Below are 18546 nucleotides of genomic sequence, written 5' to 3'. Positions count from 1 at the left end.
ATACATGGATGACTGACAGACACGCAAATGACTGACACATGTAGAATAACACATGGGTAACTGACTCACACATGCAGACAACTGGCTTTTGGCAATGGTACAGAGTCAATTCAATGTAGAAAGAATGGTTTTCTCAACAAATGGCACTGAACTAGGCATCCATAAGCAAAAAAAAAAAGTTCAATCCATACCTCACACCATATACAAAAGTCAACTATAATAAAAAACAGACCTAAATGTAAACCCCCAAACCATAAAACTCATATAAGAAAATGTGGGAGAATATCTTTGGGTTCTCAGATTAGGCAGTGATTTCTTAAACAGAACGCCAAAAACAGGATCCAGTTAAAAATAAAAACGTTGATAAACCAAACTTTATAAAAACTTTTAAAATTCTGCACTTCCAAAGACAGATCTGTAAACCGTATATCTGATAAAGGACTTATATCCAGAACATAAACTCTTAAAACTCCAGAATACCCAATAATAAGCAAGAAAAATATTTGAACAGACACTTCATTAAAAAAGATATATGGATCATAAATAAGCCCATAAAAAGATGCTTAACATCAACTGTCATTAGAGAAATGAAAATGAAATGAACTAAAAACTAAAACCACAACAAGATACCACTACACACCTACTAAAATGGATAAAATTTAAAGACTGACCATGCTAAGTGTTAGGAAGGATGCAGAGGAACCAGGACTGTCTGATATGGGTTGGCTCTGTGTCCCCACCCAAATCTTGTCTTGAATTGTAATCCCCATGTGTCAAGGGAGGGACCTGATTGGATTATGGGGGTGGGTCCCCCATGCTGTTCTCATGTGAGTCAGTTCTCACAAGAGCTGGTTTCAAAGTGTGGTAAAACGCTCCTCAATCTCTCTCTCCTGCCACCATGTAAGACGTGCTTTGCTTCTCCTTCACCTTCTGCCATGATTGTTAAGTTTCCTGAGGACCCCCCAGCCATGCTGAACTGTGAGTCAATTAAACCTCTTTTGTTTATAAATTACACAGTCTTAGGTAGAACCCTGATAGCAGTGTGAGAACGGATGAATGCACTCTCATACACTAGAGATGGTACAATCACCTGGAAAGCAGTTTGGCAGATTTTTTTTTTTTTTTAACTTTTGAGACAGACTGGGGTGCAGTGGTGCGATCTCAGCTTACTGCAGCCTTGACCTCCTGGGCTCAAGCGATCCTCTCACCTTAGCCTCCCGAGTATCTGGGACCACAGGTGTGTGTCACCATGCCCAGCTACTGGCAGTCTCTGAAAATGTTAAGCCTAGACACCTGTCATGTGTTCTAACCATTCTACTCCCAAGGGTTTAATCAAGAAAAATGAAGGCATGAGTATTCACAGCATCTCTCTTAGTAACCACCAAAAATCAGAAACAACCTAAATGTCCACTAACAGGTGAAGGGTAAACGGACACATTCACACAATGGGCACTCAGGCAATGAAAATGAGGATCTCGGCTTAAAGACGTGAGGGAAAGCCGCTCATGGTGAGAGCCCTTTTCTATAAAACCGAGACATGCAGACAACAGAAAGCCCAGCGACGGGTGGCAGGGGTGGGCTGGGCGCGGCTGTGAAGTGCGGAGGATCACCTGAAGATCATCAGGGCATGAGGGAGGACCGGGCTCACTCTTCCGACAGCAACGATGGCTTCTCGGTGAAAATTCACCCAAGTGTGTACTTTCAATATATGCAGCCTACCTATTATACAGCAATAAAGTGGTTAAATTAATGAAGTGTTTCATTGTATAAATAACAAACTTGAAATTTAATGAATGCTTCCATTCCGGGGGAACAGCCACCAGCATCAGAGAGCTAACAGCTCTGACACCTGGACAGGCTGCAAGCTGCCCAGGCACGCAGGCCAACCAGCCACACTAGGGCTGCCTTCCCCGCCACGCAGTCTCCGGGGGCGGTGGGTGAGGCGGCCCCACCTGGCAGTGGCCTCTGCCTTTGCTTCCCTCCTCTCTTCCTCCAAGGTACCCGCCATAGCCTTCCGCCAGCTCAGGGCTCCTCTGCCTCTGCTTCCCTCTTCTCTTCCTTCTGCCGGCTCAGGGCTCCTCTCTCCATGGTGCCGTCATCCTAACCCCCAGTGGGAAAGAACTCCAGTAGAATGAGGTAGAAACCCCCTGGATACAGCCATGGAAGCCCTGCAGCCCACGGAGGAGGCACCGCAGCTCAGGACCAGTCACTCCAGAGAGGCCTGCGTGCCTGCAGGGAGGCAGCGGGTGCCCACAGCCAGTGGTCCCTGTTTCTAGGTGGGAGGTGGGGTCTGCTTACATGCAGGGAGGGGTTCCAAATGCAGACCTCCCCGTGCCAACAATGAATGGCAAATGCCCGTGCCCACACCGTCCTCAGGCTCTGAGAGGAAGTGTCAACCCTCCCTCCTCAGACACCAGGCTTCAGCACACTGGAGATTTAATAGTCTGCTTTTAGAAATCTTCTTTTTCTGTGTCAAATCTTCTTTCTTATTATCAATTTAATGGGTTTATTTGTGGCTGGACTTCCCATTTCTGGCTTCTGGAACCCTCTGTGAAGGCAGACACAGCTGTGCGGGCTGCAGCACCTCCCATTTCTGGCCTCTGGAACCCTCTGTGAAGGCGGACACAGCTCTGCGGGCTGCAGCACCTCCCATTTCTGGCCTCTGGAGCCCTCCGTGAAGGCGGACACAGCTCTGTGGGCTGCAGCATGTCTATGCCCGTCTTGGGAGGTGACCAGAGGACCCCCTCGCCCCTTGCTGTCGTGCCCAGTGCCACACCCAGCCCCCTGGCAGCCCCACTGGTTCTGTGGGTCCCTGAAGATCTTCTAGTGAACACCCTTTTGAGTTAATCAGTCACCTGCTGCCACTCTCAAGCTGAAGGAGCCACCCTAGGGCTGGGGAGTCCTCTTACCTCAGCTCCAAACTCTATTTTCTGAGCAAACAAATGGGCCTTGCAAAACTAACTGTGAAGCATCTTAAATCACATCCTAGAAAACCGTGGTACGATAATGATTCACTTTTCTTTCCTTTGTTTCAAAGAGAGAGCCAGGGGCCAGGCGTGGTGGCTCATGCCTGTAATCCTTTGGGAGGATGAGGTGGGCAGATCACCTGAGGTCAGGAGTTCAAGACCAGCCTGGCCAACATGGCTAAACCCTGTCTCTAACTAAAACTACAAAAATTGGCCGGGCGCGGTGGCTCACACCTGTAATCCAGCTCTATGGGAGGCTGAGTCGGGCGGATCACCTGAGGTCAGGAGTTCAAGACCAGTCTGGCCAACACGGTAAAACCCCGTCTCTACTAAAAATACAAAAATTAGCCAGGTGTGGTGGTGGGCACCTGTAATCCCAACTACTCCGGAGGCTGAGGCAGGAGAATCGCTTGAACCCAGGAGGTAGAGGTTGCAGTGAGCCAAGACTGCGCCACTGCACTCTAGCCTGGGCGACAGAGCGAGACTCCATCCATTAAAAAAACAAAAACAAAAACAAAGGGAGAGCCAGAGGTGCTGTGGCACCCGCACGAGGGTCAGTAGCCTCAGGCCCAGGCACAGCCCCGTGAGGCAGCAGGAGGGAAAGCAGGGCAGTGCAGCGCCCTCTGAACCTGTAGATCCCTAGAGGGTGGCCTCTGCTGGGACCTCACATCCCCCATCTGCATCCAGCACAGGACAGCCACAGCACAGCGCCGGGCCGATGCTGCCACACACCCCCCATCTGCATCCGGCACAGGACAGCCACAGCACAGCACCGGGCCGATGCTGCCACACACCCCTCATCTGCATCCGGCACAGGACAGCCACAGCACAGCGCCGGGCCGATGCTGCCACACACCCCCCATCTGCATCCGGCACAGGACAGCCACAGCACAGCGCCGGGCCGATGCTGCCACACATCCTCCATCTGCATCTGGCACAGGACAGCCACAGCACAGCACCGGGCCGATGCTGCCACAGGAAGAGGTCAAAGCCGCCACCAGATGCCAGGGTTCTGCTTTTGAGAAAAGAACCTTCTGGGGGAGGAGGTCCCCACCCCTCCAGGACACGGCTCCCGGGGAGGGTGTGACGAACTTACGTTGTCCCGGATGTTGATGTCAGAGCCCTTGGACAGCAGCAGCTTCACAAGGTCCACGTGCTTGTACTCCGTGGCCCAGATCATGGGCGTCCAGCCTCCGTCGTCCTGCCAGGGAAGAGAACAAAGCTGTCATCGCTCCAGAGACCGGCAACCGCCACAGCAATGAGGACTCCCATGCCGAGGTCTCTGCACCTCCCAGGTACCATGCCCCTCGTGCATGTGTCTCACTCAGGACCTGAATGCAACCCTCAGAGGCCACAGTTCTTCCTCAGAGCACAGCCCAGGTAGCTCCACAAGTGCAGGATGAAGGCAGAACCAGGACTGGGCCGGGCCCAACCACCCTGCCTGACATGCCCTGTGCTGTCAGCCTTGCCCGCTCCCAGTTGGGCACCACTCACTGGGGACGCACCAACACAGCTGCGTGCAACGAGTCTAATGGCACACACACGGGAGCTGAAACTTCGTAAGCCCAGGCCAGACCCAGAGCACACCAGCAGGCTTGACTGGCGGGAAGCCTGGGCTGTAGCAGGCTCTGCTCCTCCTTCAGCCTCCAATGGTGGCTCCACGCAGGAGAGCCAGGGACCCCATCAGAGCAGCAGCTGGGAACTGTGGGTGGGAGACGGACAGGTGGACAGAGGCGGACGCCCCTGCTTCCTCCTGGGCAGGGAGCAGAATGCCCACCCAGGCTGATCAGCTCTGCGGCTCCTGCCACTCCTGAGTCCAGTCAGTGGGCCTCGGCAATTTTCTTTAAGCCAGAAAAAGGCAACTTTTCTGAAAATGAGAGTCATATGGCCAATTCCTACTCTGAAGGCAGAAGACTCAGCCTCTTCCCCAGCACCCCTCAAAAGACCTGCACATCCCACTGTCACAGACACAGCAGCCTCCACGATTAAAGCTACATCTGCCCTGCGGTGATGGTCAGCCTGCACATCCGATGGTCACAGACACAGCAGCCTCCATGATTAAAGCTACATCTCCCCTGCGGTTGACAGTCAGCACCACCACAGGCACTGGGAACACAGCAGGGACAGCAGAGCGCAGCCTCCCGGAGCCCAGCCCCCTTGCTCAATGGACGAGGGTACAACGTCAGAGAGAAGAGGTCAGGGGATGCTTCAGATGCAGTGACCAGGTGGGGGCTCCAGCCTCTGGACGCTCAGGGCAAAGGCAAGAGTATGGGCCTTTGAGCACATCACAGGCGCTGCTGCTTCCAGCCCATGGGGACACTGCCACGCCAAGAGGGCACAGAAGCTGGGCGTCAACAACTGAGTGGGCAACCACTGGGCTAAAAAGACTTGGACCAAGCCTCCTGAAGGAAGGAGTGAGAGACAGCGTGAGGATGGCACTTATCCCAGAGCTGTGGGTCCATGAAGGAGGGACCCCCAGTGCGTGGTGAGCAGTCTCAATCCATACAGGAGGGACGCCCAGTGCATGCTGAGCTGAGCAGCCTCAAAGCCTGCCCTTCTTTGATCTCCCCAGTCATTCACTCGTGAGGCAGGTGGCCCCTGTGTGTGAGGCACCGCGCATCAGCACACATGCACAGCAAACCCTGCCCCGTGGTGCTGGCTGTGGGGTAGAGACAGACAATGAGCAGGAAGGAAGATGGGTGCCACGGAGGGAGGCCAGTGACACCTCCCTCAAATGGTGATATCTAGACACAGCTGATGGAGAACAAGGGAAGAGCCTCCAGCCAGACACAGTGCAGAGCCTACCCTGCTGTGAGCATTCACAGCAGGCCAGGCAAGAAGGGGACAGGGAGGGGACAAGGCACTCCAGGGCCCAAGGGCTTGAACTAGCCCTATGGGTGGAAGGGGACACCGTGGAGGGCCCGAGCTGGCTGTGTGTGTGGGATGGGACACCGTGGGGGGCCCGAGCTGGCCCTGAGTATGGAAGAGGACGCTGGAGGGCCCGAGCTGGCTGTGTGTGTGGGATGGGACGCCGTGGAGGGCCCGAGCTGGCTGTGTGTGTGGGATGGGACGCCGTGGAGGGCCCGAGCTGGCTCTGTGTGTGGGATGGGACGCCGTGGAGGGCCCGAGCTGGCTCTGTGTGTGGAAGGGGATGCCGTGGAGGGCCCGAGCTGGCTCTGTGTGTGGAAGGGGATGCCGTGGAGGGCCCGAGCTGGCTCTGTGTGTGGAAGGGGATGCCGTGGAGGGCCCGAGCTGGCTCTGTGCGTGGGAGGGGACGCCATGGAGAATGGGGGTGGGACCAGGAGCTGCAGAACAGTGACTTTCTGTAGCCAGTCCGCACGGTGTGCTGCTAAGGGGAGAGGGTGGCTGTACCTGACAGTTGACATCCATCTGTCCATTTGAAAGCAGGTACTGGACCACTTCGTAGTGGCCTTTCTTGGCAGCCAGGTGCAAACACGTAGAGCCCTCTGCGTCCTGCAACAGAAATGCCACTTAGTCAAAGAATCCATACCTGTGATCCTGGTGTGCCAGCCCTGAGTGCGGGATCCAGGAGAACCCAGTGTCCACCATGCGGGTGGGGTACTGTCCTGCTCAAAAGACAAGGAAACCCAGGCTGAGGCCAAGGGAACAGCCGAGGTGCAAGCCCTGTGTGCAGCCCCCTGTGGCCCCATGAGTGGTCGGTCGCCTGGCACAGTGAAGACAGCGTGAATGATTCAGTAATAGTTGTCCGTGTACCACAGAACTTAAAATAATAGATGGCAAAAAGCGGGAACACAAAGAGCGCCAGGCCCACCCCACAGCCCCGGAAATGCCACGGGCTCTGCCCTCCTCTTGCTTCCTTTGCTGCTGGGCACATCTTGTTTTTTTTTTCTCTTTCTCTCCTTTTTGAGACGGGGTCTTGCTGTATCGCCCAAGCTGGAGTGCAGTGGTGCGATCACAGCTCACCACAGCTTCTGATTCCCATGCTCAAGTGATCCTCCTGCCTCAGCCTCGCACGTAGCTGGGACTACAGGTGTGCACCACCATGCCTGGCTAATGTACTTTTTTCTTTCCTAGAGACAGGGTCTTGCTACACTGCCTAGGCCATTTTTGAACTCCTGGCTCCAAGCAATCCTCCCACTTTGGTCTGGGAGTCGTAGGCATCATAACTGGGATTACAGTGCTGAGATTCCAGGCATGAGCCACCATGCCCAGATTGGGAACACCTTCTCATTTCCTTTCAGCTCTGTTTCCCTGAGGAGACCAAATAGATCACACCGATCAAACCATCTCAAAGGAAAACAATGACATGCAAGGTTGGAGGTCAGACCCAGGAAGCTCCAGAAGAGGCAGGGGAGCCGGTGCCGCCCGCACCGCTGGGCCATCCACGCACCTTATGCAGGGTTCTTCCTGCCTGCGCTCCTTGCACAGGCCCGCGGACACACTCCACCACTGTCTCCCTTCAGGTGTTTGCTTTGCTTTGCTCCCCTGTTCCTGTCTCCATTTAACCATGTTCCTTCATTACCTTTCTCCCCTTATCTCGGTGGAGTCAGTGCAGCAGTCGTAGAGTTTCACAGGCATCACTGCACATACTGCTCCCCCAGCTGGTGCTAAATCAGCGTGCTCACCTTCCTCAAGGAAAGCCAGCACACCCGATTCCCACACGGCTAGTGTTCAGAATTGTAATTTTATTATGAATACAAAATGATGCATGGTTGTTAGAGGTCTGCCTTAATTTTCAAGTGTCTTTAATTGCTGGAATAGTGCAGCTGACAATCCCCTAACTGCTGGCAGAATGTCACAGCATTCACGACAGAAGCAGGTGCACCTGGAAGAGACCTTGGGCAAGCACTTCTGAATCAAGCAGGTAAAAAACAGACGCCAGCAAAGGAAGCTTAGTGAAGGAGGCCAGCTGTCACAAGAGCAAGACACCAGGCAGGAGGAGGGCAGGGCTGCGAGCGGCAGAGTGGGGGGTGAGGGGATTGAGAGTCAGCCAAAGGAACCCCGTGGGAATAGACGTGAAGGTGGCAAAGAGTAGGACTGCAGGTAAGGAAAGGCTTCTGTCGGGTTCAGTGACATCAGCTAGCTGTGACGTCTGCAGGCACACAAACAGAAGCTCAAGACACTGGAGCCCATCCCCACCCAAGGGACACCCCACACAGCGCCTGTCTGGTTTTTTTTCCTGCCTCCTCCTGAGAAGTAGTAATCAGTATACTGAATTTGTTACTCATCATTTCCATGGATCTCGATACCTTTACTACATATATCCATAAATGATGTTTTTACACCCTTTTCAATTCTCTAGATCACAGTGTATATCATCTGCAGACACATCACAGACCCTACTGGTGTGAGGCCCTGCTTGCCAGGCGGCCTGCAGTCCCTGCGCCCCACCAGTAAGGACCCTGCCTGCTGCTCTATGTCCCGCCCCTGTCAGTCTTTTCCACCTGTTACGTTGTATGGAATTCAGTGACTGTAAGATGGTCCCTCAGTCCTGTGTTTTCACCTGCTTGTCGGTCATACGCATGTATTTCCTCTTCTGGGAACTGCACATTTATGTTCTTTGCCTATTTTTCTGTGTGGTTTAATTTCTTTTTTTTTTTTTTGAGACGGAGTCTGGCTCTGTCGCCCACGCTGGAGTGCAGTGGTGCGATCTCAGGTCACTGCCAGTGCTGCCTCCTGGGTTCACATCATTTTCCTGCCTCAGCTTCCTGAGTAGCTGGAACTACAGGCACCCGCCACCACGCCCAGCTAATTTTTTTGTATTTTTAGTAGAGACGGGGTTTCACTGTGTTAGCCAGGATGGTCTCGATCTCCTGACCTCGTGATCCAGCCACCTCGGCCTCCCAAAGTGCTGGGAGTACAGGCGTGAGCCACCGCACTTGGCCTCATTTGTAGTTCTTTATATTTTTGGATGTTAATCTTTGGCCGATGTGTTGCAAAATCTTCCCCCAGTTTTTAGACTGCCTGTTCTTGTCCTTTGTGACATCTTTTTGAAGAGAAATTCTTAAATTTTAACGCACTTAACTTTGTCAATCATTTTTGTGTCTTAAAAGACACTTCCCTGTGCTGGAATCACAAAGGCGGCCTCTGTGGTCTTCCAGGCTTCGTAATTTGCCTCTCCTCGGATTCACCTGCTTGCCACGTGCAAGCGTGCTTCTCCAGCCTGGCTGGCGTCTTCGTGTTGGAAGCGGGCACGCTGCAGGAAGACATGGCTGGTTCTCGCTTTCGATGCCGTCAAACCTCTGCCTTTTAGGATGAGGGCGAGCCTGCAGCGTAATTACTGACAGAGTAAGGTTGGCGTCTGTCGCTCTGCTGTTTGTTTTCTATTTGTCCCATCTGCTTTTATTCCTGCATTCTAGTTGCACAGTTTTTCAGTATTATATTTTACTTCCTCTACTAGCTTTTTTTCCTGAAAAGCTATACTTGTTTTATTTTCTTGGTGCTTTCTCCAGGGATTACAATACTCGTCTTTATTGGTTTTCTTAGATTAATATTGTACCACCTCCCACAATAAAACACCTCTACAACAGTGTGATCCCACTTTCACACTGCCCTCCTTTGGGGAGTTATTATCCTGTATTTCACAGCAGGTCTTCAATAGGATCGTTTCATTAAGCGTTGTTTTGTTATAACATTGATGAGGTTAAAAACAAACAAACAAAAACCACTCCCAGCCGGGTCCACTGTCTGTGGAGTCTGCAGGTCCTCCCGTGTCTGTGTGCGCTTTCTCTGGGTACCTCAATTTCACTCACATCTCAAAGACTCGCATGTTAGATGAATGGGCGTGTCTATGCTGTCCTGGTCTGAGTGAATGTGTCTGTGTGTGTGTGTGTGTGTGTGTGTGCACCCTGCGATAGGATGGTGTTCCTGGCCCAGACTGCTTCCCGCCAGGTGACCTGAGTTGCCAGGATAGGCTCTGTTCACTCCCAACCCTGACCTGGAATAACTGGGTAAATATTTATCTTGTTTGTATTAATCTTTCTTAAATGTCTGTATGGCTCACATGTATTTCAGTGTTTAATATTAGAAATACTTTGGTCTTGATTTGGAAGCTTGCCGATGTTTTTGTGACCAGGAATATGGCAGAAGAACTTCACTCTTGTTTAGATCAATCAATCTGTGGTAAACTGGCTTCAACACTTGAAGAAGTCGCATGCTCTAAGGACCTGTCAACAGTGTTAAGCGAAGACTTACTGTGCTTCCAAACGTGTCTAAACTCCACCTTATGACATTATTTGAGTTTAAATGACCTCTCACATTTTGGGAAATTTAAATAGAAAAACGTCTTCATACTCGCCATCTGGTGCTCCTCATTCATTCCCAAAGCGCTAAGTTTTCCTCCTGGAAGCTTGAGGATTCCAAGCAAGCTTATGTGCCTTTTGTTTTTTTTACCCGAACATGTTTGATTTCACCATCATTTGCTGAAGGATACTTTTACTGGATGTAGGATTCTGGGTTCACATTTTTTTGGCTTTGCTTCTTACAGCACAATAAAAACTGCCTCCATGGTTTCAGATGAGAAGTCAATAATATTTCATAACGTTGTCTGTCTAGATGTAATGTGCTGTTTTTCTCTAGCTTTTTTTTTTTTTTTTTACTTAGAGATGGGGTCTCACTCTGTCGCCTGGGCTAAAGTGCAGTGGTGCTAATCCAGCTCACTGTAGCCTCAAACTCCTGTGCTCAAGTGATGCTCCTGCCTCAGCTTCCCAAGGGGCTATGACTACAGGCACGTGCCACCATGCCCAGCTAATTTTTCATTTCTTACAGAGACGGGGTCTCACTATGTTGTCCAGGCTGATCTCAAACTCCTCACCTCAAGCCATCCTTCTGCCTCAGCCTCCCAAAACACTAGCATTACAGAAGCAAGCCACTGAACCTGGCCAAATGTTTGCCTACTTTGATCTAGCAATTCTACAGCCAGAAATCTGTCCTAAAGAAGCCTAATGTGCAAATATTTAACTATAAAAATGTTTACTGAAGCATTGTTTATAATAAAAATTGAAAATAAGATAAATATTAAATATTCAAATTTGACTAAAAATGGTAAAATTATATCATAAATTGATACAGCCATTTAGGTGTTTCACAGAATAATATTTAATGAGAAAATAGTGAAAGTTTAATGTGACATGAGGCAGGAGTTGAATTACTATGAGGAGTGTGATCACTTTGCTGTTGGAAAAATGTGTATTAATATGAAAAACTAAGAATTTAAACGTTGTTATGGTAATATATAACAAAACTTGCCATTTAAAACATTTTATACAGTTTTGTGGCATTAAACACATTCACAATCACCACTATTTCCAAAACTTTTCCATTACCCAAAACAAAGCTCTACAATCATGAGGCAAAATACCATCCCCCAGCCCCAGGGAATCTCCAGTCTACCTTCTGTCTCTATGAATCTCACTACTCTCGACGGCTTCTATTGGTCACCTCATATAGGATTTGTCCTTGTGTCTGGCTTCTTTCCCTCAGCAGAATGTCCTCAAGGTCCATCCATGCTGTTCATAGGTCAGAATTTCATTACTTTTTATGGCTGAGTAGCATCCCATCGTATGGATGGACTGAATGTGCTGATGCAGGCATCTGCTGAGACATCTGGGTTGTTTCTGTCCTTCAGCTACTGTGAACAATGCTGCAGTAAACACTGTTGTATGAAGATCTGTTTGTGTTCCTGGTTTGCATGCCTGTGGCATACACTTAGGAGTGGAGTTGCTACAGATCACAGGGTAATCCTATGCTTCGCGATCTGAGGAACCACCAGACTGGTTTCCACGATGGCTGCAGCGTTTACATCCCCACTAGCAACGCGTGAGAGTTCCGATATTGCCACATCCTCTGAGGCGCGTCTCACCGTGGCTCTGATTTGGCTTCCCTGGTGGCTGGTGATGCTGGACACCCTTTCATGTGGGAATTGGCCCTTGTGGGCCTTCCTTAGAGAGATGGCTATTCAAGCCCCTTCTTTGCCCATTTCTGAATTGGGTTGTTTAATTTTCTGTTGTTGTTGAGATGTACAACCTCTTTACATATTCTGCATAAAAACCTCTTACAGAGAATTTGCAAATACATTTCCTCATTCTGTAGGTGGTCTTTTCACGCTATCGGTCGTAATCTTTGATGTACAAAAGTTTATTTATTTTCCCCCATTTTAAAACCTTTTATTATCTTTACAAACCCTTGGGTCGGGGGCTGACTTTCAACAGATCGTACTGAGGGAGCTGCTCTGCCACGCATGAAACCCCAACCCAGAAACAGGTCATCTACAGATGGTTTAGTGCCAAGTTCCCTACGAACACGCGTTGCGTGACGGGCAAGGGGGTGGCTGTCTTTCTGGCTGCACATCATTTCCCAGGGCCAAACGTTTTTAATTTTAATCAAGTTTGTCTATTTCTTTGATTATGCTTTTGTATCATATCCAAGAAATCGTTGTCAAATCCAGTGTCATAAAGCTTTCCCCCCATGTCTTCTTCAAAGAGTGTTCTGGTTTTAGCTCTTAAGTACGGGCCTTTCATCCATATACATTTTCCTTTTTTTTTTGGAACAGTGTTTCGCTCTTGTCACCCAGGTTGGAGTGCAGTGGCATGATCTCGGCTCACTACAACTTCCGCCTCCCAGGTTCAATCGATTCTCCTGCCTCAGCCTCCCAGGTAGCTGGGATGACAGGCACCCATCACCACACCTGGCTAGTTTTTATATTTTTAGTAGAGACCGGGTTTCACCATGTTGGACAGACTGGTCTTGAATTCCTGACCTCAGGTGATCCACCTGCCTCAGCCTCCCAACGTCCTGGGATTACAGGCGTCAGCCACCACGCCCAGCTGCATTTTCCATTATTTTTTGAATACAGTGTTAGGTGAGGATCCAACCTCACGCTTCTGGATGTGGACATCTGTCTCAGCACCATCTGTTGAAAAGACAGTCTTTTCCCCATTGAATGGTCTTTGTAACCTTTGCCAAAAATCAGTGACCATATATGCAATCATTTATTTCTGAGCTTTTTATTTTATTCTATTGGTCTCTATTTCTGTCTTTATGCCAGTCCCACATTGTTTTCATTACTGTGGCCATATATAGTAAGTTTTGAAATCAGCAAGTGTGAGTTCTCCAACTCTGTTCTTTTACAAAATTGTTTGGCTTCTCTGGGTCTCTTAAGACTCTGTATAAACTTTAGAGGTTTTCTGTATCTGTAAAAAAAAGCTGTTAGCGCCGGGCATGGTGGCTCATGCTCATAATCCCAGCACCATGTGAGGCTGAGGTGGGTGGATCACCTGAGGTCAGGAGTTTGAGACCAGCCTGGCCAACATGGTGAAACCCCGTCTCTACTAAAAATACCAAAAATTAGCCAGGCATGGTGGCGCGTGCCTGTCATCTCAGCTACTAGGGAGGCTGAGGCAGGAGAATTGCTTGAACCTGGGAGGTGGAGGTTGCAGTAGGCCGAGACTGTGCCACTGCACTCCAACCTGGGTGACAGGCAAGACTGTCTCAAAAAAGCAAAAAAGCTGTTAGGATTTTATTCAGGACTCCACAGACTCTATAGGCTGGTGGGTGGCACCCTGCCATTGTAACCACAGTCAGTCTTCTCATCTGTGAACATGGGATGTCTTTCTATTTATTCAGGTCTTCTTTAATTTCTTTCAGCAATGTTTGTTAGTTTTCAACTAACAAATACAAGTCTTTTGTCTTCTTGGTTAAACTCACTCCTAAGCATTTTATTCTTTTGGATGCTACTGTAAATGAAACCGTTTTCTTAATTTCTTTTTTGAATACTTCATTCAAAGTATACAGAAATGCAACTGATTTTTTTGTGTTAATTTTTTACCCTGTTTTGCTGAATTGGTTTTGTTAGCTAACAATATTTTTGTATATTCTTTAGGGTTTTCTACATATAAAAACATGTCATCTGTGAACAGAGGCAGTTTTACTTCTTCCTTTCCAATGTGAACGCCTTTGATTTCTTTTTCTTGCCTAATTGCTCTGGGCTGAAGACAGAGTGAGACGATGTACTGTAAGGTGAACACCTTCCGCACAGCAAACCCGTCATTAGCTCACCTGTCTGCTGTCAGGCTCTGTAGAGAGTGAGCACTCACTAGTGGTTTTTAATAATAAACCAGGTAACCAAAGTGAGATGAAGGAACTATTTCTGGACAACTGGGTCAGTGTGTGAAGGCCCCAAGTCCTGGAGATGTCAGTAAGGATGTTCCTTGCTCAGCTTTCTGAGAAACATCTACACACACACTAGGACGGTGATTCTGACAGGGGAACATACCTTGGGATCCACCAGGGCCCCGGCCTTGATGAGGTACTTCACTGCTTCCAGATGGTTGTTTTCGGCTGCTTCCATCAATGGGGTCCTCTGGTCTTCTGAGCAGGTGTCAATATTGGCGCCCGCCTAGTGAGAAACAGCTCAGGTGTATGGGAGGGCTGTGACGGCAGCCACTGCCTGGGGAGAAGTGACTTACAAGCTTCCACACTCGAAAAAAGAGAGCTGCACTGTTTCAGTGACCAACAATGTCTGAGTTTTCTAAACATGTATTCAAAGACATAATTATTCTATTACCATCAAACCTTTAGTCTAAGCAGAATATTTCTGCTAGATTTCATTCCACTTCTAAGGTAATTTAATAGAAAATGTTTATAGCTCAGGAGTGTGACAACACATTTAGAAATGAGGAGGGCGGTGACAACCTTCTAAAGCAAACAAAGAAGGGGAAAGGAGGGGCCCCTCAGCAGAGAGGAGGCAGGAGGGAGGTGCCGGTTCATCCCGCCAGGCCACACAGCATCCTCTCACTGATTTAGTACTCGCCAAAATAAGTGGAAAATCCTGATTTCCAGTAGCATGCATTCCGGAACAGTTTCCATTTTTCCAAATAAACGGTGAAACTTGAAAGACCAATTAACTGGCAGGTAAATTTTTCTTGGTCTGAAACTTAAGAAGCCCTCAACTTTAAAATTGGTTGTGTGCTAAAAGCCAATCAGCTGTTCGGCTGTTGAAACCTTTTCTCCATGAGGAAAAACTTCTTAGATGACAAAGACCTAGTATTTCATTTATAACATAAACATTATGAAAAAACGTTGAAAATAGTATTGTTTTTACTATTAGTAATTAAAAACCAAAAGTAACACAATTAAATAAAGAATGTTTAAACAGCCCTAGAATGGTCTATATGGAAAATGAGGCTAACTCATAACGGCTAAGAGGGGTGGAGAGGCCGGGTGCGGCAGCTCACGCCTGTCATCCCAGCACTTTGGGAGGCCAAGGCAGGTGGATCACCTGAGGTCAGGCGTTCGAGACAAGCCTGGCCAACATGGTGAAACCCCATCTCTACTAAAAATACAAAAATTAACCACGCGTGGTGGCGGGCGCCTGTAATCCCAGCTACGCAGGAGGCTGAGGCAGGAGAGTTGCTTGAATCTGGGAGGCAGAGGTTGCAGTGAGCCCAGATTGCACCACTGCACTCCAGCCTGGGCAACAAGAGTGAACTCTGTTCCCAAAAAAAAAAAAAAAAAAAAAAACCACAAAACAGAGGGGCAGTGAGAGGCTCAGGGGACTTTGACCGGAAGGAGTTGGGCTTCCCCAAAGAGAACGCAGGGTCCATAGAGCAAGGGTCAGAGGTCAAAAGGCTGAGGCCTGGAGGCGCACAGCGGGGGCAGTGACCCAAGGCTGACCTCAAACACCAAAGCTCAAAGCCAAGGTACGGCTGCCAAACCTGAAGGTAAAGTAGCGTCAGAAGTCTACAACAGCTAATCTTTAACAAACAGTAACCTTAAAAAAACACAAAACAAGGTAGAGAGCGAGGCCCGTGCTGTGCAGAGGAGCTGTGGTTCTGCCTGCACCCTCAGCACACAGAGGCTGCTCCCCCAGACCCCAAAAATCCTGGTGAAAGAAGAGAGGGTGCGCCCACAATGGAGAGGCTGGCACCGAATGCCCCTGCGCCAGCACCAGGCCGGCAGCGCGGGCGGAAGCGCACACAGACCTGAGTGTGCAAGGGCAGGAGGGGCTGACGGCTTTGGGCGGAGCATAGGGGAGGACGGGGGTCCTTTCCCAGGAAGGAGGGCTCGGGCAGCTCTCGGTGGCCCATAGGAAACGGGAGCCTCCCAGCTCCCCAGCACGGAGCCCTCACAGACCCACACCGCACCCAGGACCCGGGTAAGCAGAAGGAAATGACCCCGCCCATGAAAACACAGGGCACTGAGACAAAGTCCAAGAAAGCTCTGAGAGTAGAGGGAAGCAGCAGAGCAAAAGGAAGAGTCAAAGCGAGACCCGCGCTGCGGCCAACGGTATTTCCAAACAGACCTGCCAGCGCCAAGGAACAGGTCCCGCCCCTCATCCAGCTCCATCCTGGACCCCACGCAGACGCGGGGCAGGACCCACCTCCCACGCGCTCCCCAAACCCTCACCGCAAGCGGAGCGGCTGACACTGACCAAGTTCCACAGAGCCTGGGACTCCAAGGCCGAAGCCGCCGGCCGCTCACCCTCCGCCACGCTCTGACGGACGGCGCCCTTCCCAGGCTCGCGCGCACTCCCCGCCAACGGCTACCCATCGCGGTCCGCCTCCCAGGCGTTGGGCCCGCAGCGACTCCCGCCTGCAGCCCCGGAGGCACAGTCGCTCTCCCAGTCCCCAAGGGGACGAGAGACACCTGCAGCGTGGCAATCCCCTACACCTGCAAGGCCCCGTAAACCCGCAACCTCCCTACACCTGCAAGACCCCCTACACCTGCAAGACCCAGTAAACCCGCAACCTCCCTACACCTGCAAGACCCCCTACACCTGCAACCTCCCTTCACCTACAAGATCCCTGCACCTGCAATCTCCCTACACCTGCAACCTCCCTACACCTGCAACCTCCTTTCACCTACAAGATCCCTAAACCTGCAACCTCTCTACACCTGCGTGAGCCTCACCCCGGCTGAGGAGCTGGCAGAAGGGGGTGTGGGTGGAGCCTTCACCAATGCCCTGGCCCCCTGAGTGCTGCATGGCCGGTCCTACCAGCCGCTCAGTCATCTGCCACCGCCCAGCAATGGCTTCAGCATGCAGTCCCTGCCAGGGGACTCCAGGGAGGAGCATCCTGGCCAGGGCTGGTGCCACAGAGCAGCCCAGCTTCTGCAGGCAGGTACAGGGTGCAGTGGGGAGAAGGCAGTGACCACCCCACCTCTGCCCTCCTCTGAGAGGCCTCTGTGGCCCCTCTGCCCCCTTCCGGGCCCCACGAGAGTGGAGGGGGAGACTTTGCTGGCGGGAGCCATCAGGCCCTCAACCCTCTTCCCGGAGCCTAGGGCCTGGCCTCTCCACTTACTGCAGGGCACCTCAGTTCCAGGGGGGCTGTCCAGTGGGGGACACAGGGCCTCCCTCTGGGGGCAGCTGCCCATCTCCTACTTGCCTATCTACACTCCCAATGTGGTAATGCCCTTGGCACCCCCACCCACCTCATATCCCCAATGTCCACCATCAACCAGCTCTGCCTACTGGGGGGTGGCCCCTGAAACCTGAGGGCCCCCAGGGCTGGGATCTAGATGCCCTCTTCCAGGGTGTGCCACCCAACAAAAGCATCTACGATGTTTGGGTGGCACCCTCGGGACCTGGCAGCCCCTGGCCCAGGCTGGCTGCTCTCCCAGTGCAGCCTGTGAGGCTCTTAAGACAGGGGCCCCCCCTCCTCCCTCCCGCTTCCACCCCCAGCTTGTTGCCAGGGAGCCAAGGCGAGGCGGTTGTCTGTGACCACAGCAGCCTCGAAACACCAGGCAGCAGCCTTGCTGGGAGTCCACGGTGTTTACTGACTACCCCACGTGTGGCCGTGGCCCAGCTGGACATGACCCTGGCCCTGGTCAGTCATGCCTTTGTTTCCCCTACACCCAGAGGCAAGGCTGTGGGAGGCAGGGCTGAGCCTGGAATAGCCCTTCCTAGTCCCCTCTTTTCAGCCCACTCCCCATCCATCCGTCACTGAATGGCAGATGCAGCCTGGGAAGGAGGTAGCACCTTTTCAGGAAAAGGGGTTAGGGAATCAAGACTGGACCCTACATGGTCTTGGTAGGGGCGTGGAGGAGATAACAGTAAAGGAGTTTACAACATTTTTTTTTAATGAGAGATGACAGAAGAGCAGACCGATGAAAACATGAGTGTCTGTGGTGAGTTCGGATGGGAGCGTGTGGCACCTCGCTCAGTGCTCTCCAGAAACTGCAGACACGGCATGAAATCTTGCAACACGAGGGACCAGGACACCGAAGGGCAGCAGGTGAGAGAGGGCAGCAGCACCCCAGAGCTGCAGCAGATGGAGGCACAGCTCCCGACTCGGCAGGTACGAAAACACAGATCAAGTCAGAAAAGATCCCGGGGCGCTTGAGGCAGCTCAGACGCCCAGGAGACTCCGTGTCCGACCCTCAGAGCCCCTCCCCAGCCTGGAAGCCAGAACACTGATGTCCCCAGCACCGGCAAAAGGCTGGGGTGGACTCCAGGTCGGCTGCCAGGGAAGTGCTTTTTGCACGATGGATTTCTCTGTCTGTGCACAGGGGAGATGACTCCATACGACCAAGACCGGAGCCAGAGGGAGATGACTCCACACGATCAAGACCGGAGCCCGGGACAGATGACTCCACACAGCCA

The 18546-nt window shown here is 51.2% G+C and overlaps 1 protein-coding gene and 1 pseudogene across 23 annotated transcripts in view; one reads left to right on the top strand and one right to left on the bottom strand.

The window, feature by feature from the left end:
• Positions 1–18546, bottom strand: part of EHMT1 (euchromatic histone lysine methyltransferase 1) — a 229824-nt gene that overhangs the window by 32998 nt on the left and 178280 nt on the right. For 22 of the 23 annotated variants that reach the window (XM_024252220.2, XM_063714603.1, XM_054521327.1 and 19 more), the window contains 3 exons: positions 14221–14343; positions 6339–6440; positions 4063–4167 (listed from right to left, as the gene is read on the bottom strand). In XM_024252220.2, the coding sequence (XP_024107988.1) occupies positions 4063–4167; positions 6339–6440; positions 14221–14343 (330 nt within the window). Of the gene's footprint in view, positions 1–1100; positions 2101–4062; positions 4168–6338; positions 6441–14220; positions 14344–18546 lie in introns of those variants that run through there. The other variant, XM_054521332.2, reaches the window with a different exon arrangement.
• LOC103891559 (forkhead box protein H1-like) lies at positions 15877–17841 on the top strand (annotated as a pseudogene).

This window comes from Pongo abelii, chromosome 13 (genome assembly GCF_028885655.2).
Source record: "Pongo abelii isolate AG06213 chromosome 13, NHGRI_mPonAbe1-v2.0_pri, whole genome shotgun sequence".
Taxonomy (NCBI): domain Eukaryota; kingdom Metazoa; phylum Chordata; class Mammalia; order Primates; family Hominidae; genus Pongo; species Pongo abelii.
Note: the sequence above shows the minus strand (reverse complement) of the source record. Positions and strands in the feature narration are given on the sequence as shown.